This window comes from Aulonocara stuartgranti (assembly GCF_965226115.1).
Source record: "Aulonocara stuartgranti genome assembly, chromosome: 15".
Taxonomy (NCBI): Eukaryota; Metazoa; Chordata; class Actinopteri; order Cichliformes; family Cichlidae; genus Aulonocara; species Aulonocara stuartgranti.
Genome location: NC_138951.1, coordinates 15,925,430 through 15,949,930, shown reverse-complemented (window position 1 = coordinate 15,949,930; position 24,501 = coordinate 15,925,430). Strand labels below are relative to the sequence as shown.

The window sequence follows — 24,501 nt, the reverse complement described above, 5'->3', positions numbered from 1 at the left end:
CCAACTGGACAGTCATATACTGAATATTTTAATTTTACTTAAATTATTTTTTTAATAACTATAGTAACTATATAAATAACTATAGCAGCAAATATACATCAAAATCCAATAATTTCAACTAAACCTCCAAAATAAGCAAATAAATAGTACAAGTAGTAATGTTAGTATTAACAGACTGAGTTAAAAATAGCTTATTTTAACACCTGACTTCTGCAAAATTTACTTTAGGTAAATCGTACATAATTCCTACATTTCATGCAGAACCTTTTCAAAATATATATTTATAATTTGTCAAATTGAAACAAAACATCATCATAACAAACATGAAACATGAGCATTAGATTGAGCTATAGTAACAGTGGAGACCTGATGTCCACGTGAGACCCAGCAGAGAGATCAGAAGCAGCTGCTGAAGCATCTTATTTTTTAATGTTGTTTTCATTTATCTTCTGTATGGCTTTCTTTCCTGCCTGCTCTCTCAGCTTACAGTAAGCTGTCTTTCTCTGTTATTATCAGTTATACTTAGTCAGTTAATTATAGCTGTCATAAATCCTCATGCAGGGAAGGGACTATCCTATTTGTTCAAAGGACACAGCTTGAAGATGATATATGATATATGATGATATAATGACACTGATAAGCTCAAAGAAAGTAAGAAAGTAATGGGTTTGAATTTGCTTTTCTGTGTGGAGTATACCTGTGTGGCTTCCAAAGACATGCTTGTTAGGTTAACTAATGAATTTGTTGGCTGTAGGTGTGAGTGTGAATGGTTGCCTATCTCTATGTGTTGCACCTATGGCAGAGTGGCAGAAAGGAGAGGTCAGAGAATATGTCTGTGAAGGTTCTCAGTCATCCAGGTCATCGTAGTCTGAGGAGCTTGGAAAGAAAAGCATCTGGACTTCTTTAAGTTTCCTTGAAGATGTTTCCCCTCTCACCCAAAAAGCTTCTTCAGTTCTAAGAGCAATTGGTGGACAGTCCCAGATAGGGCTTAAATACTGGGACTCTCCACCATGGACTTGTCGGAGAAAAGAAGCAACTTCAGAAGTAATGCACAAAGTTTCGGAGCCTTTGTATCAGGCACTGAAATGAGAAAAGTAAACTGGCAGATTGCACTAAAGTAGTAAATCTACTGAAAAACCCATGAATACGGGGAAGTATTGGAATAGTTTTCATAAAAGTCACAATAAAACCCCTCAAATCCCTGATTAGTGGCAAAACAAGAGAGTGGCAAAAATAGATAACAAGGAAAAAAGACAATGCATGGAGAAATGACTGCCTTCACATATGACACTAAGTGGAATGATTGACAATCAGTCCAATGTTCCTGATTGTTTTTCTGGCTGTTCAGAGCACATTAGTCTAACGTGACAGCAGATGCAACGAGTCCTCTCAGAGATTAAAGAGCTACACGTGTTATTCTGGAAAACTGGCTTGACTCACTATAACATAGGAAATGGGTTTTAGGGGGCTGACGAAAGTCTGACGAAGAGATATAAAGTGCCATGGAAGGAGAATGAGGCTACAGAATGAAAGCTGGTGCAGGTGGTGCAAGTATGCTGTGGTTCTATTTTGAATGGACACATTCCTGGGTAAATCCCATTGGTTAATCTTGGTTGTAAGGTAAACCGACTGTTTACTGCAAGATTAGCACAATGGAAAATTTCACTAAAAATAAACCGGTCTGCAGTTTTTGCTCACAAGCACGCGATTCAACCTTCGTTGACATATTTACCTTTACTTTAAAATGAAGAAAACATATGAAAAGTACATTTAACAAAGGAGAAATTTACTACAAAGGACACTTTCTGTACAGTTTAAGGGTAGTTGTACTTCATGTATCAAAAAAAAAAAAATCAAAGAAGGTAATCTATCTAGCAATGAACTGGTGGATTTATGCTTCAATTGGCAGGAACGAAATATACCACAACATCCAGTCATGTGGGTCTGATAAAGGGTTTCTATTTTGGTATGACGTGTTGCTCCCTAGTGGTCAAAGGTAGGAGCTGCGTCAAGCTACTAAATAGTATGGAAAACGTTGGAGAGAACGAAACTTCAAAATAAAAGCCTTTATTTTAAGAAGATGCTGAAAGAAAGTAGGTTTATGACTACTGTTCCAATTAAGATGTTTTTCAGGGCACTAACATTTATAATTAAATATTATTTACACAAATGTTTCAGTATTAAAAAAATAAAGTTTCGATTCGGATTTATTTTTAAGCCCCTGAACGGAAGCTGTCATATCATTCTTGGCAGCTTGGGTAAAAAAAACAGAAATCGCATCAAACGCTGCCCTCTGTGCTGAGTTTGACGGCAATAACAATAGAGGAAACGTGAAAATACTCCAATATAAAGACGACCCGGCGACTAAAAACAAGGGAAACGTCCGTAGTTTTTTGAGTTTTCTTCAGCTAACGCAACGAGGTGAGAAATTTGGAGCACACGTAACGGTTTTCTTTGGCCTATTGAGGTTATCCTTATTTAGCTATTGTTTGGGTGACTTTGGCATTACATTTGGCATCATATAGTTTTCCGAGAAGGTTTTTGGCATAAGTCCGCTTCAGCTGAATCTTTTGTTTATTATAAAAACTATCCTTTTTTATAATTTACGATGTCGATGTTGAAACGTAGTTTGTATATGTTCCTAACCTTGTTATTGGCGAAGCTCTCGGCCTGATGATGCCTTTAAGGGGTCCCTTTAAAAACAGAAACCCCACTGTTTATTTTACAACAAGTACGGTACAAAATCATATTTATTTATTTATTTTAAAAGTAAGTGGTGAATATTTGTTTTTTGATTACTCTGTCTGGATACCCCCCCCCCCCCCCCCCCCCTCAAATAAAAACAAGCTGTTTGAGTTCCCTTTTCTACCAATACACAAGTCATTGGAGTGTGACATTTTTCGATAAATCTGAGGTGGGTGAGCAAAAGGCCCACTGTGATTTCAGATGGAATGACTCAGCTGTTAATGTATAAAAGTACCAAATTGAAATGTATCTGGCAACTCCAACAAAGAGGAAGTTTTCTTGCACATAAAGATTTCTTTTTATATTTAAACCCCTCTGATTTATCTCTTTGTGATGTTAGTATTTCAATTATTTTTTTATTTGAAAGGACAGTGTTCATTCAGACAGTAAAATATTTTCTGTTATTTGTGGCCAATTTGACACATGGCTTTTTTTGTCAGTTTCTTGCACATGAAACTTGAAAAGAAAATCAAAGAGTCTCACACTGTTCATCACTTTAAAACCCACTGTATGTGTGAGAGCAATCTAAAGAAAGATGTGAGAGGCATACTCCAACAGGGCTGTTTTCTTCACTATGAAGGCCAAGCTTCAAAATGGGGCGTATCTTCTTGGACCACATCGGTGGGACTCGCCTCTTCTCTTGTGCCAACTGTGACACCATCCTGACCAACCGAGCTGAGCTCATCTCCACCCGCTTCACCGGAGCCACTGGCCGGGCTTTCCTCTTCAACAAGGTACATCAGTTTCTCATGTGATGGACAACATTGATGTTATTTAGTTAAAATACTTTAACTTAAACAATAGAGTGATTGTTTAGTATATTTAATGCAGCTATGTAAATAATTACTTTCATATTAAGAAGTATTAGAAGAGTTAAAGTCTGTCAAAGTACATAGCGGTTAACTGAAATTAGGAAACTTTAAAGTCACCATATTTGTTTCCTTCTTTTTGGATTCCTTAAGCCCCTAAATGAGGGTGGCTGTGACTCAGGAGGTAGATGGTCATCCACCGGCCAGAAGGTTCAAACCCAGGTCGTCCAGTCTGCATGTTATCCTGCCCTAATTGCTGCTGATTCATGCATTGGACTGGTTGTGTTTGTTACAGTTAGAACAAAGCACTGTATGAAATTGTATATGAATGGGTGAATGTGGCTTGTAGTAAAATGTGCTTTGAGTCCTGTGTTAGGGTAGAAAAGCTCTATGTAAGCAGGCACAATTGGTTTGTGATTAGCTAAGGCACAGAGTCTGTGGTACATTACATAACAGATGGCATTTTTATGTTATTTCCATTAACAAAAAAAACAAACATATTTTATGCTTGAGTGAAAAAAACTTTTCTTTCAGAAATGTTTTGCATGAAGGTAAAACCCAAAATACATATAACAGTTTCAAACCAAAATTGTTGTTATTGGATCAATCTTTGTTGATTATCTTTGAGATTTAAAGTTGGTGCAATTATTCAAGCTGTAGTTTGTTACAATTCTGGCTTCCAAACAAAACACTATAATCAAGATAAAATTATCACTGTCTTGTTTTTTAACAATTTTCTCACTTTGTCTTTCAGCTCATCCCTTTCTTTCATATTTGCTTTACTATAAAAGTCCAATTTCACTACTTTAATATTTTCTAATTTACTGAAACCAGTTACCTGGAATAAATCATGTTGAATAATTATGATCTCAGTATTGATCACTTTTGAAAAGCAATTATGCGGTACAGTGACGTGTGGTTGGTGTTCTCCAGGTTGTGAATCTGCAGCACAGCGAGGTGCAGGACAGAGTCATGCTGACGGGGAGGCACATGGTGCGTGATGTCAGCTGCAAGAACTGCAACAGCAAACTCGGTTGGATGTACGAATTCGCCACAGAGGAGAGCCAGCGCTACAAGGAGGGCCGCGTCATCCTGGAGAGGGCGCTGGTGAGGGAGAGCGAAGGCTTCGAGCACGTCCCGACCGACAATTCCTGAGTTCATTTATATTCATCTGTGGATACCAAAGCTTTCCCTCCAGCAGCAGCAGAACATGGACTTGCATTGATGGTGTTCCATTTCTCCCTACAGCTACACCAAAATATCACAGGCTGGGTGTTTGTGGGAACAACTGACAACAAGGTGTTAGATATTTTTCAATTCTGATGGGGATTATTCCTCAAAGGGCAAATAAAGTTGCTTTTCTTCCCATTTAAAAATCATCTTCATGTCCAATATGTGATGAGCAGGTGTAGCTGATGGTGGCTGCTGTCAGACGAAGAGACGTGGCTCCTGCAGCCTTACAGGAGGCTCAGATTTCTGTGTAAAGATAATGCGGTGAATCTTGAAAGCTGAGGCTGTCAATGGGTCTAATTTGCTTTAAGAGTGAGTTGTTAAACATTATACTGCAAAAGAATCATTTTCTACAAAGTGTTCAATGTGATGCTTTGCCCTATGGGCTCAGCTGTGCTAGAGAATTACCTTTAAAAGAGTTATTAGTTGATATAAAATGTTATAATTCAGGTTATTTTCATTCAGACAGGTTAGCAATTTAAGCCTGTCACTTAGTTTATTTTATCTATTAAATGACAAAAACAATATTGTGGGGTCTTTACCTTTCCATACCTCTTATTTGACTCTATAAATATAAATAAACCTAAATTCAGTAAAGTTGATTTGACATGTTCTACAGAGTTAGAAATGCCAATATTTCACTACATCACTACTAATCTATCCAGTTTATTTTCCTTTATTTAACAAAGCATGTTTTTGTTTCAGTATTTCAGACTTGTGATATGTTTATTTGCAAAACAATAAATGATTTCAAATATGCAGTTATTTAATTCTCTTTTTTATTGTGTGTGCATATCTAGATTTACATAATATGCCCAAATAATCACAATCTGGTTAGTTTTCTCTTCTTTTTTTAATGTGCTGAGTTTATTTGCCTTTTTAAACAATCATTTTATCATTAAATATTGTCATTACCAGTGGCTTAGACCTTGTGTTTATTACAATTTTGGCCAGTGAAAGCAGTTCTCGGTATGCTTTGTGACTGAATACTTTCTCATAAGTCAACGTAGACAAGCTAACCTGATATAAGTGAAATCAATCTGAAAAAAAAGGGGGAAACAATTATGCATACTTACTTGAAATGACTCCTCCTCAAATTTAATGATGTGCATTATAAATTCTTATTTGGCAGATGTTAATGATATTGTATATTTATATCTGCCACACAGTAAAATGAAGTATATTTACTGTCATGACCAAAGTATATTTTCCTAAACTGGTTACCTGTTAACCCCTATGCCACCGCATTTATAAAACAGAAAAATCCTAGATTATTTTTTGCTTTGTAGACTATCAGCTCAGTTTTGACATCGACTAAATCAAAGGAGACACATCGTTTAATATAAACTGGACAAACTGTTGTAAATATTGCATTAGACTGTTCAAATTTCTAGGTTTGAAAGCAGTCTAAACTGGTCTCATAGCTCAAATAAGGTAACATATTGAACTTTATATAGACATACCTGTTTGGTTGCATATCAGTCGTAATGGAAAACTCAAGGCACCAAAGTAAAATCCTACATACTATTCTCACTATACCACAGCTAACTACTAGGAACCTACAGGAAGTGTCGAGTTACCCTTCATTTCTTAATATTATGTTTCAAAAAAGCAAAATATGTTTCACTATACCGCCAATATTTTGCTTCAAAGAAACACAATGTGTCTTATAATTTTTAAAGTGCTCTTGAGCAATAGTTCTCCAGGCTTTCTGAAAGGCTTTCCAAAGTTTGTAACACTAATCTATTCAAGTAGATGAACCAGTGTTACGTCTACACATAACAGGAAATAAATATTTTTTAAACTGTATCTTTAGGCACTGCTAGGGGATCTTTACAGAATAAAGAACAAAGGGCAAGGAAGAGCGTTTAATGTACCTCAGGAAGTCTAGAGAACTAATCCCGAAGCTTAGAAAAACTTAGAAAAAAGCAAAAGAAAAATAACGCTTGCTCAATAAGGGGGGTCACGTGATGCTCTTTTATTTATTTATTTATTTATTTATGTTCTTTTTAATAATACTCATTTGTTTCAATCATTTTTACCTTATTGCGCAATTGCCTTTATTCTATTGAGCAATATTGTTATGGTTTGTGTTTAACAGTTTGACGTCAATGTGTAGAAAACAAACGCACCATTTGTAAACTCGATTTACGCTGCATTCTGGGTAATACGGAACGAATGACGACACACAGGAGCTGGGAATAAGATAGAAAACGGGTTTCACGTGCTGCGAGAGGCATTCCCCTACTGACTGCATGCTTGCAATACGCGTTGTTTGGATGACATGTAACATAAACGGCATTATTACTTCTCCATTCACTCGGACGGTAGATGAACGAAGCAACTATGGCCAACGGTGAGTTTACTTGTTAACACAAGCTAGCACAACTGGTTAATGTTAGCTGTAAGACCCCGTTAGAGCGACAAAAACATTAGGTAGCAAAACATTAAAATGCAAAACCGAACAGTTTACAGATAAACTGTCATAACCGCGTCGTTTCTGCTCTTAAAGTAATTATTAAAGCGGTCGCTAATGTAGCTTTATACCATTTTGTGCCACGAGCGGTAGCTAATATTTTCTCCCCTTTCTCTCCTCAGAAAATGTGAGCGTGATCTTCAAAGTGTACTGTCTCACGGTGATGACACTGGTGGCAGCGACCTACACAGTGGCACTGCGGTACACCAGGACCATTTCAACAGAGGAGCTGTATTTCTCCACAACTGCAGTGTGCATCGCCGAGGTCATTAAGTTAGTGCTGAGCTTGGGGATGCTCACAAAGTAAGTGTTTGAGGCGCTACCCGCTATTTCCTTAGTGACCACAGAATGTAAGGTATGGGATTAAGAAACCCACATGACTGGCCAATGCGGGTTTGGACTCCGCTTTCCCTTCAGAACCATCTTTATTCTTCACGGCATTGATTCAACAAGTTACTGGAAACATACCTCGGACATTTTAGTCCGTGTTGACATGATAGGATCACGCAGTTGCTGCAGATTTTTCGGCTGCACATCACATTTCAAAGTTGCTCTATTGGATTGAAAGCCGGTGACTGTGGAAGTCATTTAATTGCAGTGAGTTCATTGTCATGCTCAAGAATTCCGTTTGAGACGATTTGAGCTTTATGACATGCTGTTGGAAGCAACTTTCAGAAGATGTGTTCAGTGTGGTCATAACGTAGTGGGCACGGTTGGCAATAACGTTCAGATAGGCTGTGCTGATGCTAAGGGGTCCAATATCCTCAGTCTAAGCAGGATATATCCAGGCTTTCATGTTGTTTATGCCAAATTCTGGCTATCTCAGATTCATAACAGGAAACATTTTTCCTTGTGTGTGTGTGCGCGCGCGCTTCGAGGTTCAAAATCTTGTGTGTTCAGAGACACCTTTTCCAAACTTTGGCTCTAATGAATAGGTATTTAAGTTAATGTCTCTTTCCTGTAAGCTTGAGGTAGTCTGGCCATTTTTCTCTGACATGTGACTTCAAACAAGGCATTTTCGTTGATTTTTTTCTTTTTTGAGGTATTCTCTGTAAATACAAGAGATAATTGTGCATGGAAATCCCTTCAGATGAACAGTTTCTGAAATACTCAGACTAGCCCGTCTGGCACCAACCGCCATGCCATGTTGAGAGTCAAGTAAATCACCATTCCTCATTCCTCAGTTTAAAGTTGAGTAGATTGGCTTAGTTGTGTTTTCCAAATGCACTTGTTGCCAAGCAGTTTAATTACCTAATAAAGTAATCAGCGTGTGTGTGTGTGTGTGTGTGTGTGTGTGTGTGTGTGTGTGTGTACATAAAAATGTTTCTCTATAAATCTTTATATTAATAAATTAAGGTTGCCTAGATTGAAATTTCATTTGATAAATAAGCCAATAGATTTTGTCTAGAAGATATAATAGATGATGCTTAGCTTCATTAAGAATATGTATGTGCTTTTACCTAAAGATAATCTTCTTTGCCACTCATTTTCCGAGTAAATCGATTTATAGTTTGGTGTATAACATTTCCTTTAAACTTGTACCTTTTCAGCTCATTTAAGCCCAGTATTTTGCCTTTATAATTTTCCATTTCATTTTGTCATTTCATATTCATTTTGTCAGATTGATGCCAAATAATAAACTAAAGGCTGCCAAGAAAAAGAAGAGCAGAAATTTCTCACAAGTGACAAGTTGTAAAGAGACAGCAAAGAAGACTTTAATAATAGAAAAACATCTTTAGACACATTGTAGTTCAATCTGTAACTTTATTTACAGAGCTCAGGTTCAGCATATCCAGACTTTCTTTGGCTCAACAAAACCAGTCAAAGAGAAGCAGAGTGGTTATTAATGGTCTTTGCTTCATTTTCTTTTTCTATACCTAACTTTTTCCACACAAAATAGATCAATGTCAGTCAGAATTTGTCAGAGAAACACAATATTGAGATTTATTTTTAATAAGGCTATAAAAAAAATATGGAAATTATATTCGTTTTGTCCAAATGAGAGTGCAAGTAATTTGCACTACAAATAAACTGATCCGTCTTCTATAAGCTGCAATTCCAGCACTGTAACACATGACTGTGTATAAATTCCTGTTGCGTGCTTTCGTTTGTCAGTGCCAATAAAATGCACCTCAGTAACTTATTACGTATAAACTGGATTTCTTCAAGAGAAATTCCAAAGAGTAATTGGAGGTGATTCTGAAAAGAAAATATGTGCCATTTCCAGTCTGAACCTAACTGCAGATTGTCTTTGTCATAGGTTGTCGTGCCATTGTAGCCACACAAATGGAGACACACCTTCACCACATACTAAGAGACTTGTTAATCTTGTTTCATGAATAAACCCCTCAGATAAAACAAACATATCATGTCATGCAGAACATACAAATAACAATGGTTTGATCATTTACCAAAAATTTCTTCTTCGTCCATTCATCTGTTGTTTTTCACTTTTCCTCTCCCAGGGAAACGGCAAGTCTCATCAAACTAAAAGCCACCTTACAGGAACACATCTTCTGCAGCCCTAAAGAACTGCTAAAACTCAGCGTGCCTTCGGTGGTGTATGCAGTTCAGAATAATATGGCTTTCATCGCCCTGAGTAATCTGGATGTAGCAGTTTATCAGGTATTATGTGAATCTGGGTTTGACGTGTGGCTCTTGTGGAGACAGTCCACGTCATCATTTACACAGGTCTTGTTACACGCATTTAATTATATCAGTAGCAACTAAATTCTATAGATAACTGCTTGATAAAGTTTCCTTTTTGTTTTATATTTTTTAAGTACTTGGTATATTTTGGATCCAAGAAGTTTGATATCCTCCTTATGTCAAGTGGGACTTTCCCCTTATAGTCAAAGGGTTTGTTGCACAAGTATTTGTGGCAAAATGAAGCTCAGTTTATGTGCAGTTTATACCTCAGAAAGCGTTCAGTAAATTGCATTTTTGACACATTTTTGAGAGAGATTTGTAGGCAGTGAATTTAAGATCACTTTGGCTTTTGCTTTTCAGGCTGAAATGCTAATAGTGTACAACATATTTAGGGAAACAAATTCTACATCTATGTGTGAAGTTATAATATTTAGTTCAAAATCCTTTTTAGGTCACCTATCAGCTGAAGATCCCGTGCACAGCCTTGTGTACAGTGCTCATGCTGAACCGCTCTCTCAACCGGCTGCAATGGTTTTCCGTCTTTATGCTCTGTGGAGGCGTTACACTGGTTCAGTGGAAACCTGCGGAGGCCACTAAAGTTCAGGTGGGGCGGCATGTTACACTATCCTGGTTACTCAGTAAACCACTCTTAATTTCCTGTGATACCACTAGCAGTAAATTAACATTCATTTTAAAAATCTCTTTAATTTACAAGCTGTATCATCTGTTCTGTAGTTCATCATTGATCCTTTTTTCACAGATTGAACAGAATCCTGTTATTGGGTTCATTGCCATTGCAGTTGCTGTCCTTTGCTCTGGTTTTGCAGGTAAGACCAGTGCTGATGATTTGACTTTCAGTATTGGCTTAACTGTCAAGTAAAATCCAGAAATACGTTTGGCAACTAAGAAATCGCCAACAAAACCCACGATCTGCACACATGCCTGATGATATTTTCTCTAAAGTAGATGGATTTTACTTTTACTGCTGCTGTACTTTGAACCTTTGAATCTGACAGTCTGGTATTTACTTTAAGGTGTGTACTTTGAGAAAGTGTTGAAGAGCTCAGAGACATCCCTGTGGGTGAGAAACATTCAGATGTACCTGTCCGGCATAGTGATCACCTTGATCGGTGTTTACATGACTGATGGAGAGAGGGTCATGGAGAAAGGATTCTTCTTTGGTTACACACCTTGGGTGTTCTTTGTAGTATGTAAGTATGACATCTTGAGGAAGAAGTACCTTTCTTTTACTTTCCTTGTACCTTTTGTCTGACTCTGCTCTGCTTGTGCTTTCAGTCTTGGCCAGTGTAGGTGGCCTGTACACATCAGTGGTAGTGAAGTACACTGATAACATCATGAAAGGCTTTTCTGCTGCAGCTGCAATTGTCCTCTCAATGGTGGCATCTGTAATCTTGTTTGGACTACAAATAAGTAAGTTTCTCATAACCACAGTTTGAATCCAGCCAATTCATTAAGTAAGAGTATATTGTGGTTAATGATTTTTGTTCTTTTATTTGAACTGTAAACCTCTCTAGTACTTGATAAAGTAGTGGGTCAAATATAGAGTAGATCACTCTTGGAATCAGATATTAAATATATAAACACAAATTTTTACTAATGGTCAAAATCGTGTTGCTTCGTCCCTCTTTTATCTGTGTAAAACATCCAGTAACACTTTGCAGATCCCACAGTCTCCTGTAACTTTCTAGAAAAGTTTTGAAAAGTAGCTTAAAGCCTCAATTATACTCTATTATTGACATTAACAGCTTAAAACACTGTGCACAGCAGCTTAGATTCACATAATTAAAAATATTGGCAACAGTCAGTGCTACCTTTCAGCCTCCCTGCATGTTTTCTTTCCATTTTGAAACTAACAGAAGGTTTGACTATGTTTTTATATGAAATGATTTGGTATACACCGGCTTTCATTAAAACCATTAATCTTCCTTTTTTATTTTTTTTTAATAATGGAAATGTCATTTTGCTTTTTTACCCTCCTGTGCAGCTATGACGTTTGCCTCTGGAGCATTCTTTGTCTGCATTTCCATATACCTGTATGGACTTCCAAAGCAAGACACATCCAGATTAACCTGGAAGGATACAAATTTAGAAGACAAACAGAAACTAATTTCTGTGTGAGGTGCTGACTGACATCAGACATTTCTATGCTGGACCAGGATGAAGGAAGCCTTTCCTCATTTGAGGTTAGAGTTGGATCTGCTTTGTGTCGACATCATCAGATGGAACCGTGAACTGAGTCTCTGAATACTTTGAAGAATCTTAGTGGGTTTTTTGTTTTTATAAAAAGGGGGTGGGGGAGTTTGGGTTTTTTGTAGTTTTTTTTTTGGAAACTGCTTATAGCTAGCTACCAGTAAGCTCGCGAATCTATACCCTAACCGGTGAATTCTTGGAATTGGAATCCAATCTTCAGCCACAATAAGTAGCATAAGGGGTTTACTATTATGCTCCCTGTGTGTTTTTTTTTTTTTTTAAATTGGGAGTACTATATTGTCTTTATTTTATTTAATAATCCAGTGTTAATAATTGGTCTTTAAACTGTGCAATACGAGTGACTTAACTCCAAATCACTTAGTCCTTACTCTGAATGTGCCCAAATCACAGACTGCATGCATAATCCACCTCCCCCATCTTGTTTTCTAATATTTTTTTTTTGTTTGTTTTAATCACTTCAGTGTTGTCTCGTATTGAAGGTAATTGTACAGTTTTTATTAGCAGAGAAGTGTTTTTCTGAATACAGACTAGACCCAATCCTACAGACTAGCATAATTTTATTTTGACAATATAAGGCTCTGTTTTTAGAATACAAATCAACAATAGTTGCAGCACTGAAAAGAACACTGACACACACCGATGTGGTTTTTACATTTTGTTTACTGGTGTGATGCCCAGGATTCTCATCCCGTTGGCCAGGACTGAGCATGCTCCGCTGAACAGTCGTAACCTTGCCTGTGGATATGAGGAGAATGAAGCAGTTTTCAGGTTGCAAAACTGTTGTTAGCAATGCCCTTACATATGTAGTGACAGATGTAACAGTGACTGCAAATACAATCAGTTCTCGCAGGGAAACAAAGAGATCAGTATAGCATATTTTAAAGACTCATGTAGTGATTCACATATTTGACCGGCTACCAAAAGATGGGGATCATTTGGTTATCAGTCAAATATGTGAATGAGTTGGACTCTAGAGAGAAGACATCAGGAAGGGTATTTAAAAAAAAAAAAAAAAAAAAAAAAAAAAGCCAAAATATGTGAAGCTACTGTGTTGATCCCTTGATAATAAGGTAGCTTTTTACACTTTAACATTTGTCAGGCTTACAATTGCACTGACAAACCTAAGTATCTACCACTGATATTAGTATAGACCATCTATGTTTTCATTATGCTGATATCTGTAAGCAGTGCTCCTACTATTAAACAGAAATTCTATTGGCTGACCAATGTTTTCTACAAGCAAACACAATGTTTGATTAGTCAAAGAAGAGTCCCGTGAGGGGTAAGGCATCTTTAACTTTGTCAAAATTTCATCTTTGAACCCCACTAATAAGCACTTCTGTTATTCATTTTCATGTAATTTTCTTGGTATAAATCTCTTGGGTATTCTTGCCAGAATGTAGCTATAATTAATTTTCTAGACCTTTTAAAATCTTGAAAAATTTCCAAAACAGTCAAATCAGACAGTAAATGCCCCTCAACCTGTCACCTCCTCAGTACAAAGCTTGTGGTGCATGTGACTGTGCTAATTTGGCAGTTTCAGACAATGTCCCAGCCAGTTTCTCTTAATATGTTCATGTGTGAGAAGAACAGGTTGTTGCATAAGAACTTATAGAACCATGCATTAAAAGGCTATACAAAAATCAACTCCATTGTGGCTGTTCAATGTAGTATTTTTGGCAGGTTTAAGAGGAGAAACAAGTTTACTTAACTCTGTTTTCTTTGTACCTGTGCAACAGCCTCAGGGCTTCCTTTTACCGGCAGCTCTCTGTGCGCTGAAGCAATCAGGTGGCTGGAAGACACGAAAGAGAGTAAGGACACACCTCTGTACATATTTACTACTAATGTTAACTTATGACTGTAAGGGCTTGCCAAGTAGCATGACTGGCATCCTGTCCCTTACCACAGCTTCAGCAAGAAGTTGACAAGGTGCTTAGGTTGCAGATCCTGAGCTGACTGGTACAATACCTCGTCATAACTGCAAATAAAGAAGGGACAGTTTTGTAAACGTAGAACAAATATTGACATTGACAAATGAACAGATGTTCAGAAAGTGCTTGCCGAAGGAGGTGCTGTAGGATGGCAGTACACGTCTGCTCAGATAGAAGAGATGGGTCGAAGGCAACTGCCTCTACACCTTTGTTTGTCTGCTTTAAACTGTAATAACAGGATTATATGTGAATCACATGACAAATATCCTGTTGACCTTTTGGAATTAAGGATGTCAGACATGCATCTAAAGTGTTAAGTCTTTCAAATGTTTCTCTGTTATTTCTCAATTTCCAAAATAAATGACTGAATAGATTAATGGATAGAGGATCCAAAATGAAAACGTATCAATACTAGAAATCTCAGACCTGCAGAGTCGAGCATGTGTGTACTGAAGGAAGACACCAGTGTCACCCTGAGCCTGCAGCATCCGGTCCCAGTTAAACTTATAGTCTGACTGCAGGGGGCCTTTGAAGTCCTAAAACAGAGTTTTCAGGCACGTTAACGCCTACTTGCAAAGTGCACAGAGAGGAGGAAAGGTGTGAGAAAGGTAATGCATCAACAGGACTTTACTGCTTAACTGATGGGTTTTGGCTCGTGATAGGCCCGATGAAGGCCAGAAACTAAGAAAAAAAAATGTTGCTTTAATGCTAAAACTCCTGAAAGGAGGAGTCACCGCATCATCACTAAGACCGAGAAATGAAGCAGCCAGTGGTGGAATATTATACTTGACAGTGTAATAATCTTGTTTATTTTCTTTTGTACTATTGAAACAAAGTCTTAATTATTTAACAAATATGTGATTTACATTATTCTTTTAGATCTTTATGACCACTAATTTTGAACATTTAGCAAACTTAGAATATCAGTTAATGGCCAATATGTTATTATCGGTCTGACTTAAAGACCTGAAACTCCCAATCATAACATTAATCACACACACAGATCAATGAATGAAGCTGCTGGTTGCTGAATACTAGCAGTATTATTAAATAAAAATACTAAACCTGGATTATTAGGGCACTGATTCCTACTTTCTCTGCAGTGTCCTCTGGGTTTTCCAATTCCTTTGTTGCTGTGGAAAGATTTAAATTTAGTCAGTGACACAACAAAACAGCCCTTGTTCTGACATGTGCCAATCCCACAGTAATCATGGAATAAGTAAGTGTTGAGTCAACGATAAGAATGTGTCTCAGTTCAATAATATGTCACAATACATACCAGTCTTTGTACTTTTTTAAGGAGGCATTTTTCTAAAGGCCTTAACCATCTACAAGTAGTTTCAGCTCTTATCAACTCTGACCACCCCTTTTTTGGCATGTGTAGTTCATTGTGGGAGAAAAATGTGCTTAGCTGCTTACAGGAGGATAGATTTCAGACTAGGGATGGGTATCGAAAACCGGTTCTTGTTGAGAACCAGTTCCCACTGTTTCAATTTCTTTTTTATTGTTTGCCATTGTTTGCCATTTTTGCAAACGATTCCCTTATCGATTCCAGTCGCCCCGAATGACGTCACCACGTTGCGTAGCGTCATTTACCTGGCAGGGGAGACAGCGCGTAAGCGGCTTAAACGCTCAAAAATTTGTTTATAACTTTACGAGAACGGATGACAACAGGGCAACTTGCAATACTAAGTAGATATTTCATTTAAGGGAGGAAACACTACGAATATGCAAAAGCATTTGCTCACAAAACACGCGATGACCTTAAATCAATGTCGTGTTTTTAATTCCGCTCCGGACTCGTGAATCTCAACCCAGCAGCAGCGGTAACGTTTGCACTAGGGCTGCCACGATTAGTCGACTAGTCACGATTATGTCGACTATTAAAATCGTCGACGACTAATTTAATAGTCGACGCATCGTTTGAAGCTTTGTAAGATCACAAAGGACGCAGGAATGAGTAGTAGGATTTAAGAGTGTAATAACGGACTGAAACAGAAGATGGCAGCACTGCATGTACAAGGATGCCAGCTGCCGTTAAACCCCGAAGAAGAAGAAGCTGTGTCCCAGAATTCATAGCGCAGCTGTCAACAATGGCGGCAGCTAGTAGTTTTAACTTTACTCTTATTATTCTTTCTGGGTCACAAAATAAACGTTTAACATATTTTCAGGCGAGAATGTAGCTGTGGAAACCTCAAATATCTGCTCAGTTTATCAGGACACCGCATATTTTCAAAAGCGCTCCGACGTTTTCGGAGACGTCTGTTACCCACTAGCTCGTTAGCTAGGCGGGGGCTAGGCTAACTAGAGCCGTGAGAACACCGGACTCCCGGCAAATCGTTTTCAAACCCACCGCCGTCTTTCGCTAGTCAGGTTAAACATATATATAAGTCACTTAGATAACTTAAAAATGTTATTGTTTGGCTTTCTTTAGTATTTTATTTGTTCCTGAGTAAATCGGTTTGGCTGAGATTAAAGTTATAGTTTTTGCACAGCTAAAACTGTCAAGCAGACAGCTGATTATCAGAAGTGTGAGACGCTGGAGAATATACTCCGGTGTCCTGTTATATTTTAGAAAGCAAGGAGTTTATTAAACTTCACCGAAACAATCTGCAAATTTCATTAAAAATTAATAAACTACCATCTTGTCTTTATTTTTAGTTAGCACAAACACTTCAAGCTGTAAGCTAATGATAGTTATATAAGACCAGATGCTGCTGGTGCAATAAGCTGTACGCTGTATGTCCAATGGATGATGATCTGATTAGTCGACTAATCGCAAAAATAATCGGTGACTAGTCGACTATCAAAATAATCGTTTGTGGCAGCCCTAGTTTGCACGTCCTCTCCCGTTAATGCGGCAGGTAAATAATCAACTAACAGTGCATATTATGTTAGCGCGATCTGCCTTATTACAAAATCTGCCATTACTGTGCATTTAGGTGACCATGATGAGCGAGACAGAGTCTGGCTCAGATGCTGGCAGTTCTCGCTGCAGTCTACCAGTAGCGTCTCCTTTCAGGCCAGGATAGACGAATGTCACCGAGCAGGGACTAAGTTTGTGGTTAAAGGCTTGCACCCATTTGCCACAGCAGATGCCCCTATTTTGAGTGAATGTGTTTAATTGTCGGCAGGGACATTACTGGATATTCTTGTGTAATTGCTACAGAATAATTTATGTTATACTTTGTTATTGCTACAGAAGAGTATTTATTTTATTATTTTACATTTACAATTTTTTCCCCCGGGGACCTTGTGACACCCCATGGAAGAGCCATAGGCTGTGGATCTCTTAAGGATCTCTTAAGATCTCACTGTTGGGTTTGTAAGGCCATGCTACTCCTAAATTTCTATCTTGTTCAAAGAGAAGATATAAAACAAAGTTCTAAGCTATTCGACCTTTGTGTTCTCCTTTAAAAAAAAAAAAAAAAAAGAATCGATAAAGAATCGAATCGTTAAACAGAATCGAAAATGGAATCTGAATCGTGAAAATCTTATCAATACCCATCCCTGCTCATCACATAAAAATGTAAATCAAGCTCATTTTAGAGAAGAGCGCCATCTTCTTGTTGCAAAATGCAATTGACAACAATTACAGATAAAAGCAAAACTCCTGCACACCAGTCGATTGAGGACTGAAGTGCTGATTTTGTTTTTAAAGGCACACAACGTCTTGATGCATTCTCAATCATCCAGGTAAGTAAATCTCCAAAAGTTGATTCTTTTCATCTGGGCGTAGCGTTTTCAGTGGGAGAAACGTTTCGTCACTCATCCAAGTTTATAAGACTGGGGAAACCTGCAGTCAGCTGAGACTGAAGAAGTCACTTGAATGAGTGACGAAACGTTTCTCCCACTGAAAACACTTTGCCCAGATGAAAAGAATCAACTTTTGGAGAAAGGCACATAACAGTACTTAAAGGACACATAAGTATTTATTTACTCTTTTACTGTTATATAACTGCCTAATGTGTGACAGGCTTACTGTTTGATTGGCTCATGTTGTTGAGCATCCTGGCCCGAGCCTCGTCCAGCACGTCCTCCAGAAACACCACCTCACCGGCCCTGGTCTTCATGCCCTGCACCAGACCAAAGGACACGTGCCGACACCTAAAATCATGTTTTTAATACTATTAGAAGCACTCATTTTAAGCACTTTATAAACTCATGATATGCATGTACATTCACAAATGTATCCTATTATTTTTTTCTAAGTGTAACTTTAAAAGAAAAAAAGCAATAACTACAAGTGGCAGAAAATTTAAGTGAAATGTGGAATAGAAGCCTGAAGTTGGCTTAAATATTAAGGCCAACACAAAGTTGCCAGCACCATCACACAGACATCATGAGACAGCAGAATTTCATTCTGTTTCTAATTACAACAGCTGCCTGTTTTGGGTGGGAGGAGTAAAGTAATGCTGAATCTATCTTCATTGAATTACAAGAGAGACTGTGGAAATCCTGTAATTACTGAGCCGAGGTTTACTGTCATTCCAGCCTTAAATGCATCTTTAATTTCAAGTCTTTCATAAACATAATGTGCAAAAATACGATTGAGAGCTGACATTAATTAGTGTTCATTAAACCGGTGCATTATGTGTGAATTTATGTAATGCTACATTACCCATCTGCCCAAGAGTGACCCATCGCAAGCAAGATCTGGAATAACTGGGAGAAGTGATTCTCTTGACTTTTATCTGTCTAGAAAAAGAAACATTTCAAATGTCAAGTTATTGAGTTACAATTTTGAGATAACTCCAAGCTTCCATAGAAAAGTCCTGCTAGTGTTTCTAATACAATATTTCATATTAAGTCTTATAAAGACTTTTTTTTTCAGTTTAAATACTGAATTAAATACAAAATATGAATATCATACAGACTAACCATAAACAGTTAATCTGCCAGTTGCTGTTCTCGATTATTTACTACTTGTTTTGAGAAAATTACCAGAAAATTATTATTTATTTATTTTTCATTAAAACGAAAGTCCAGGTGTATTTCTCAATACATTTCTTCTGCTTTTTTAAAAAAGCAAATTATACAAAGATTGCTTGGCTATAAGTTACTTAAATGACCAGTTGTGAAAGTAGTTTATTTTTCTGCTCCGTTTTCAGCTCAAAAAAATGAACGGCAAAAAACAAAAATTATAATGCAGAAAATAAACTGGGCTCCATGATTATTAAAGTCATTCAATTTCTACTATCTATTCCTCGTCTGTTATTGGCATAAAGCAGCAGGCAAAAAAAGAGAGCTTGGATGTGCTTACCACATAAATCATCTCATCAAAACTGTACTTTTCCTTTCGGTTAATGGCTGCAGCGATATCTCTAAAACAGAAAATACAAAATAAGTGCTTATGGCGTCAAATCAGAGGGAGAGACATCATTTACCAGGTGCACTCGATTTTTCAGAGTAAAGCAGCTAACAATTTCAGTGGGCTCACATAAACTTAAATCCCAAGGACTAAAAGCTTTCACCATTTTGTACCGATCGCAATTCTTGCTAACTAACCTGGTGATGTAGAGAGTCGTACCATCGCTGCGGAGCACTGTGCAGACGTTGGTCATGTCTCTATTGGGGGAAAGATCCACCACACCAGTGCCCTTCCTGTCAACAGAAAAAAAAAATCATTATGTCCAGAAGACATAGGGTCAGGCTCAGCTGTTGAATCTATGCATATTTTACTGTATTTCATTTTTAAGCTACTAAGCACTGAATCCCTACACTCCTCCTGTGAGTTCACGGGAGGGCAGACCCAAGTAGCTTCCAAACCCTCTGCCTTGAGCCGGTACCCTGGGCCTGATTCTAGGTTGTGATGCGGGTGATCCTGTACAGGAAAGGGTAAACTGGACCTTTGATCTTTTTTTTAAGTCAACATAGTGTGTTGTAAAAAAACACTTCAACTGGCTCCTGCACAGTAAAATGAGCTAGTTGAAGTGTTTTGGTTATCTGATAGAGCTGGAAAAGGTGTATGGGGTGAGAGAAGTCTGGGCTTAGGTAAATATTTTAACAATATCATTATACAAGGGGTGGCATGTAGCAATAAACTGGTAGATAACTATGTGAATCTGTATTTCCTTTCAAATTTAATCTCTCTGCCTTCCAGCTTAACTGTTTTGGTTCAGCCGTTGCTCTCGTTTTTCAAAGTAAAGCTCTAAAAACCAACAGGACACAACCTGCTGAGCACCAAAGAGCTGGCAGACACAGGTGAGCACAGAGGAGAATGTATTAGCCAAAGAGCCAGATATTTCCCTGTAGAGCTGAACGAGATCAAAAACAGAGCTATAAAAAGTTCTGTGACATCTCCAAATGGCTCCAAAATGAATGACTGATGCATCGGGGATCGACGACACCTTCACAATTAAATATATGTTATTCGCAGTTTAAAGCCTTGCTTAAAGATGGACACACTTTTTGCAAATAAACTTCCCCATCTGTTAAAATCTATTTGTATTCTGTTTGTAGGGAAGCTGAACTCTGACTAATCAGTGGCCTCTTAGCACATGTTTACTTGGTGTTAGACACACCAGTTACCAATCGAAGGTCGCCACATACTCAGATGTCTTCAGCAGGCCCCGGCTCTGCAGCTGCTGCACCACCTCCTGGGCCTGATCCTGGTGAAAGGACTCCCCGCTGTAAACGTCGAAGTGGACCCCCAACCGCTGGAGAGATTTTAAATCAATCTCAGTCGTGCTCCATGGCAGTCAACTGTTAAACATTTTTATTTCTCATTTCAAGTTTCTATCTTTAGAGACTCAAGCTGTTACCAAGCTGCCTGGCAGCTTTCTAACCTCATAAATGTCCTGATACTCCTTCACTGTGATGTCTCTGAACTGCTGCCATAAGGAGACAACATGGCTCTCGTGCTGCTCCAGCTGTCTAAAGAAGTCTCTGGCAGCCTGTTTCATATCCTCATTGTTCTCTGCTTCTTTGTTTACTCGAACATAAACCTGAAAAGCAAAAAAAACAAACACTGGTGCTGTTTAAAAATGCCTTTTTAAACAGCATTTAGAATATAACACTAAAACAACATCTTCTAAACATGCAACTGAGGCTCATTCAGTGCTTAAATATAAATTTGAGAGTCAGAGAGCATCTATTGGGTCTTTCTCCAAACATCCAAACTCACTTCGAACAAATGCTGTAAGGGATTCTGTTTTAATTTTTCCGGACTTCCAAATTGCCCAAATCCAGCTCCCAGCAAACCTGAAATCCAAGACAGGTTACTTGTCCTTGACGTTTTAATAAACAAACAAACAAACAAACAAACAAACAAAAGATAATCCCTCACTGTAGAGTAATTTTCTGACCAACTCACCAAACTGCATCCCCCAGTCTCCAAGGTAGTTCATTCGAATGACATCATTTCCAAGTGACTGTTTAAGGTTAGCAATGAAGTTACCTGAAGATAGAGTTTATATTTTTTTTTTTTACACTTGCTGAAAAACTATTTGCTATTTAAGAATTTGAAAATCTAGTAATGACACATCGGGTCTTAATTTTCTTCTTCAAGCTAACAATATAAATATTTTGAAGATTTCCTGATAATTAAAAGGTAAAACTGTGCGGACTCACGGTTAAAAAAAAAAACGAAACTTGTTGCTCAAGATGACAAAATAAAAATCATTTTAAACCCTTTTGTGCACATTTTTGTAATCAGTAATAAGTTCATTGGTAAGGCTCGATTTAATATGTAGCTCACATGCATTTCAGTTAATAATAATAATTGTACTATTATTATTATTATCAGTTTAGTTTATACTCACCAATTATTGTGGACCGCAAGTGTCCAGCATGGAATTTTTTGGCAATGTTTGGAGAGCTGTAAGCATATCAACATATCAACTCTGTCTGTTAAGTGGAAATGAATGCACTCAATAGCTACATTAGCCACTTTTTCTTATTCCAAAGAACAAGGCACTGGATACAATTCCTCAGGGAGTTTGGTCCATATTTAAGCAATGACATGACAGAGTTGTTAAAGATTTGTCAGCTGCACATCCACGTTGTTCTACCACATCCCAAATCTGCTTTATTAGATTGAGTTCAGTGACTGTGGAGGGCATTTCAGTGAACTCACTGTCATGTTCAAGAGACCAGTTTGAGATCATTTGAGCTTTGTGACAAGCTGTGTTATTATGCTGCCTCATTCTTACACTTAGGTTGAACTTCCATAGGTTGCCTTAGCCATGTTCACATGGCTAAATACACAAAGTTGTTGTAATGTGATTGGCTGATTAGATGTTTACACTAATGAGCAGTTGAACAGGCGTACCTAGTTACATAGTCAGGGTGTGTACGTTAAAATAAGGGGGAGACATACAGAATCCTTCCCCCGTTTTAACAAAGAGGCCGCATTTAAATTTATCGCCATATAAATAAAACTGAAAAACAAACTTACCTGTACTCCACTAACGTCGTTCCTGTCGTGAGAGTATTGAAAAGTTCACTATTTAACCCAAATTTATCATTCTCCCCATTTCCAAATGGCTCCAACAATTTCTGGAACAGATAAAGTGGAGAGGGACTGTGATCACAGCAGAAGCTGTGGAAGTTTTTTTGTTTCATTTTGTTTTGTTTGCTTAAGCTGTCACTGTGTGAGTGGAAACTCAAACCTGAGCAAGAAGCTTGCGATTAACTTTAAAGTTGATAATTCCACGTGCAGCTGAGATGTGTTCCACCACATTGTCCTGCTTCAACTGAAAGATAAAGTGTGAATTACCTACTAAAAACAAATTAAAGCTTCATCTAATGTATATGAGACAAACACAAACTAGAACTCATTGAATTGAGGAAGATTAATTGTATAATCTGTAGGAACAGATTATACAATTATATGACTGTCTTGCAATGTCCAACTGTCATAAACACATGGTTACGGTGCTTAAAGGAACTGATAAACTTGGATGCACATTAAGCTGAAAGACTGGCCTGTTTGGAACAATGAGGAATGAAATAGATCGCAAGCAGTGAGAGCTTCGGCTACAGGCAGCTCAGCCTGTCACAGTCTTACAGTTCATGTTACAGGTTAGGCTTCAGGTTAAACCAGTCTGCTTCTTTAACTTCTTTGTCTGGAGCAAACAATTTCTTTAAGGGCCTCACTTTAAGCCGCGGGTATTACCATGACCTCCACCAAAAATATATACATGCGGTGGAGTTACACGTGAAGAGGAATGGTGACTGTCTAAGGGTGGTTTAATCTCACCTGAGTGGCCAAGTTTTCTGTCTGCACCTGAATGTCTCCACTGGATGGTAAAATCCCACTGGCTCTCAGGGTTCCAATTAAAAGCCTGAAATCGGCTCCCTGCCTGAGGATCACAACTTTTTTTAAAGTCTCTGACAAACAGGTGAGAGGACAAAACATACTTATAGCATCCTACAGGTTAGCAGTGAGCGACACAAACAGACTTAACTGTTTCTTCAGGACTGGAACTGCTGTCAGAGCTGGAATGAAAACATCCTCTGACTGCTGCAGCGCTCTACCCAGCTAGACATTAAAACACAACACCAGATAAACATTGTAAGTGTTCAATCACAGCCCTGCAGGGTCAAAACATGATAGCATTAGCACACAGGTTTGTGAAAATCTGAGACTCCCAGCCGCATTACCTTCTCCGCGATTTTTCTCCTGAAAAAGCAAGCCATGTTTTCTAAACACACGAACAAAACCTTAACTTAACCTTTATGCATAAATTAAAAAAAACCCTTGCAGGGTGCTTTCACATTGACACATTGCTGCTGCACTTCCGTATTACTGTTACTACTTCCGATTTCCTCGGCCAATCACAGGCTTCGCTTTAGAAAATAGCGTAAATAAAAGAAAGGGTTTGTTCGAATTTGTTCTAGGCTGCTCCCGGTCATATTATGGCATGGAGAGGAAAGGGCGGACAATAATATGACTGCGGTTAGTTTTATCATCGCCAGCCATCTTAAAACGAGGGAGCTGGTGAATTTAAAAATGACCAACAACGCTCCTGCGGAAAAAAAGTTTTATTATTATTAATTGTAGCTTTTTATTGACTACAAGAGACAAAAGTTCAAGTCCCTGGATAAAATCTGTGCACTTGAGCAAGTCCTAAAACAAGAGCCGTTGAATGGAGGAGCTTGAGTCAAGTGTTTTTCCCTGGTAACAGAGGGTCCAATTGGCTCGAGAACTCACGTGACTTCAGTTTCATATCGTTAAATGCAGCTTTAAAGCTTAGAAAAACCTTTTTTCCATAAGTAACGAGTCGAAAAAATATAAATCCTCACTAAAAAGATTGAGGGAAGGATTAAGTTATATTTGTACGGTTTCTCAAATTTATTGATAATCGAGATCTTTGGTGATTTTAAATGACCTTTAACAGGAGGTATGAAAGTTAGAAATATGGAGGAAAAATAGTCCCGCGGATTACTGCAAAGTTTGTGATCTATTCCAAATACCATCTCTGGA

At 37.9% G+C, this 24,501-nt stretch overlaps 3 protein-coding genes across 5 annotated transcripts; 2 read left to right on the top strand and 1 right to left on the bottom strand.

The window, feature by feature from the left end:
- Positions 1–2,234: 2,234 nt before the first annotated feature.
- Positions 2,235–5,641, top strand: LOC309689407 (protein yippee-like 5). 2 transcript variants are annotated; one of them, XM_082505801.1, is made up of 4 exons: positions 2,235–2,421; positions 3,326–3,479; positions 3,708–3,776; positions 4,488–5,641. In XM_082505801.1, exons 2-4 carry the CDS (start codon positions 3,339–3,341, stop codon positions 4,707–4,709), a joined length of 432 nt encoding a protein of 143 aa, XP_082361927.1. In that variant the 5' UTR covers positions 2,235–2,421; positions 3,326–3,338; the 3' UTR covers positions 4,710–5,641. The 2 variants fall into 2 exon arrangements, with proteins under 2 accessions (XP_082361927.1, XP_082361928.1); XM_082505802.1 differs by lacking the exon at positions 3,708–3,776 and having other exon boundaries at positions 2,236–2,421; positions 4,488–5,633.
- Positions 5,642–6,953: 1,312 nt separating this feature from the next.
- On the top strand, positions 6,954–13,788 carry slc35a1 (solute carrier family 35 member A1). The gene is made up of 8 exons (XM_082506109.1): positions 6,954–7,140; positions 7,383–7,563; positions 9,726–9,885; positions 10,361–10,513; positions 10,670–10,736; positions 10,944–11,120; positions 11,206–11,340; positions 11,915–13,788. Exons 1-8 carry the CDS (start codon positions 7,116–7,118, stop codon positions 12,046–12,048), a joined length of 1,032 nt encoding a protein of 343 aa, XP_082362235.1. The 5' UTR covers positions 6,954–7,115; the 3' UTR covers positions 12,049–13,788.
- On the bottom strand, positions 12,615–24,165 carry rars2 (arginyl-tRNA synthetase 2, mitochondrial). Of its 2 annotated transcripts, none has more exons than XM_082506108.1 (20): positions 23,679–24,165; positions 23,483–23,556; positions 23,275–23,377; positions 22,685–22,768; positions 22,471–22,571; positions 21,836–21,891; positions 21,388–21,471; positions 21,199–21,275; positions 20,861–21,019; positions 20,625–20,731; positions 19,581–19,676; positions 19,336–19,396; positions 18,694–18,770; positions 18,055–18,179; positions 15,165–15,205; positions 14,499–14,608; positions 14,203–14,298; positions 14,045–14,119; positions 13,870–13,933; positions 12,615–12,876 (listed from the first exon to the last, which is right to left on the bottom strand). In XM_082506108.1, the coding sequence occupies exons 1-20, from the start codon at positions 23,712–23,714 to the stop codon at positions 12,790–12,792; spliced, it is 1,713 nt and encodes a 570-aa protein (XP_082362234.1). In that variant the 5' UTR covers positions 23,715–24,165; the 3' UTR covers positions 12,615–12,789. The 2 variants fall into 2 exon arrangements, with proteins under 2 accessions (XP_082362234.1, XP_082362233.1); XM_082506107.1 differs by having other exon boundaries at positions 15,138–15,205; positions 23,679–23,952.
- Positions 24,166–24,501: the final 336 nt, after the last annotated feature.

What these genes read in the sequence shown, in the direction of transcription:
- LOC309689407 (XM_082505801.1), top strand. Translation starts at nt 3,339, where the DNA reads ATGGGGCGTATCTTCTTGGACCACATCGGTGGGACTCGCCTCTTCTCT. An exon ending in GGGCTTTCCTCTTCAACAAG is followed by an intron (nt 3,480 to 3,707) that starts GTACATCAGTTT and finishes GGATTCCTTAAG; the next exon opens with CCCCTAAATGAGGGTGGCTG. An exon ending in GCCAGAAGGTTCAAACCCAG is followed by an intron (nt 3,777 to 4,487) that starts GTCGTCCAGTCT and finishes GGTGTTCTCCAG; the next exon opens with GTTGTGAATCTGCAGCACAG.
- slc35a1 (XM_082506109.1), top strand. Translation starts at nt 7,116, where the DNA reads ATGAACGAAGCAACTATGGCCAACG. An exon ending in CCTTTGCTCTGGTTTTGCAG is followed by an intron (nt 10,737 to 10,943) that starts GTAAGACCAGTG and finishes ATTTACTTTAAG; the next exon opens with GTGTGTACTTTGAGAAAGTG. An exon ending in TTGGGTGTTCTTTGTAGTAT is followed by an intron (nt 11,121 to 11,205) that starts GTAAGTATGACA and finishes TTGTGCTTTCAG; the next exon opens with TCTTGGCCAGTGTAGGTGGC.
- rars2 (XM_082506107.1), bottom strand. Translation starts at nt 23,714, where the DNA reads ATGGCTTGCTTTTTCAGGAGAAAAATCGCGGAGAAG. An exon ending in AGTATCAGGACATTTATGAG is followed by an intron (nt 20,732 to 20,860) that starts GTTAGAAAGCTG and finishes AAATCTCTCCAG; the next exon opens with CGGTTGGGGGTCCACTTCGA. An exon ending in TTGATGAGATGATTTATGTG is followed by an intron (nt 18,771 to 19,335) that starts GTAAGCACATCC and finishes TTCTTTTTCTAG; the next exon opens with ACAGATAAAAGTCAAGAGAA.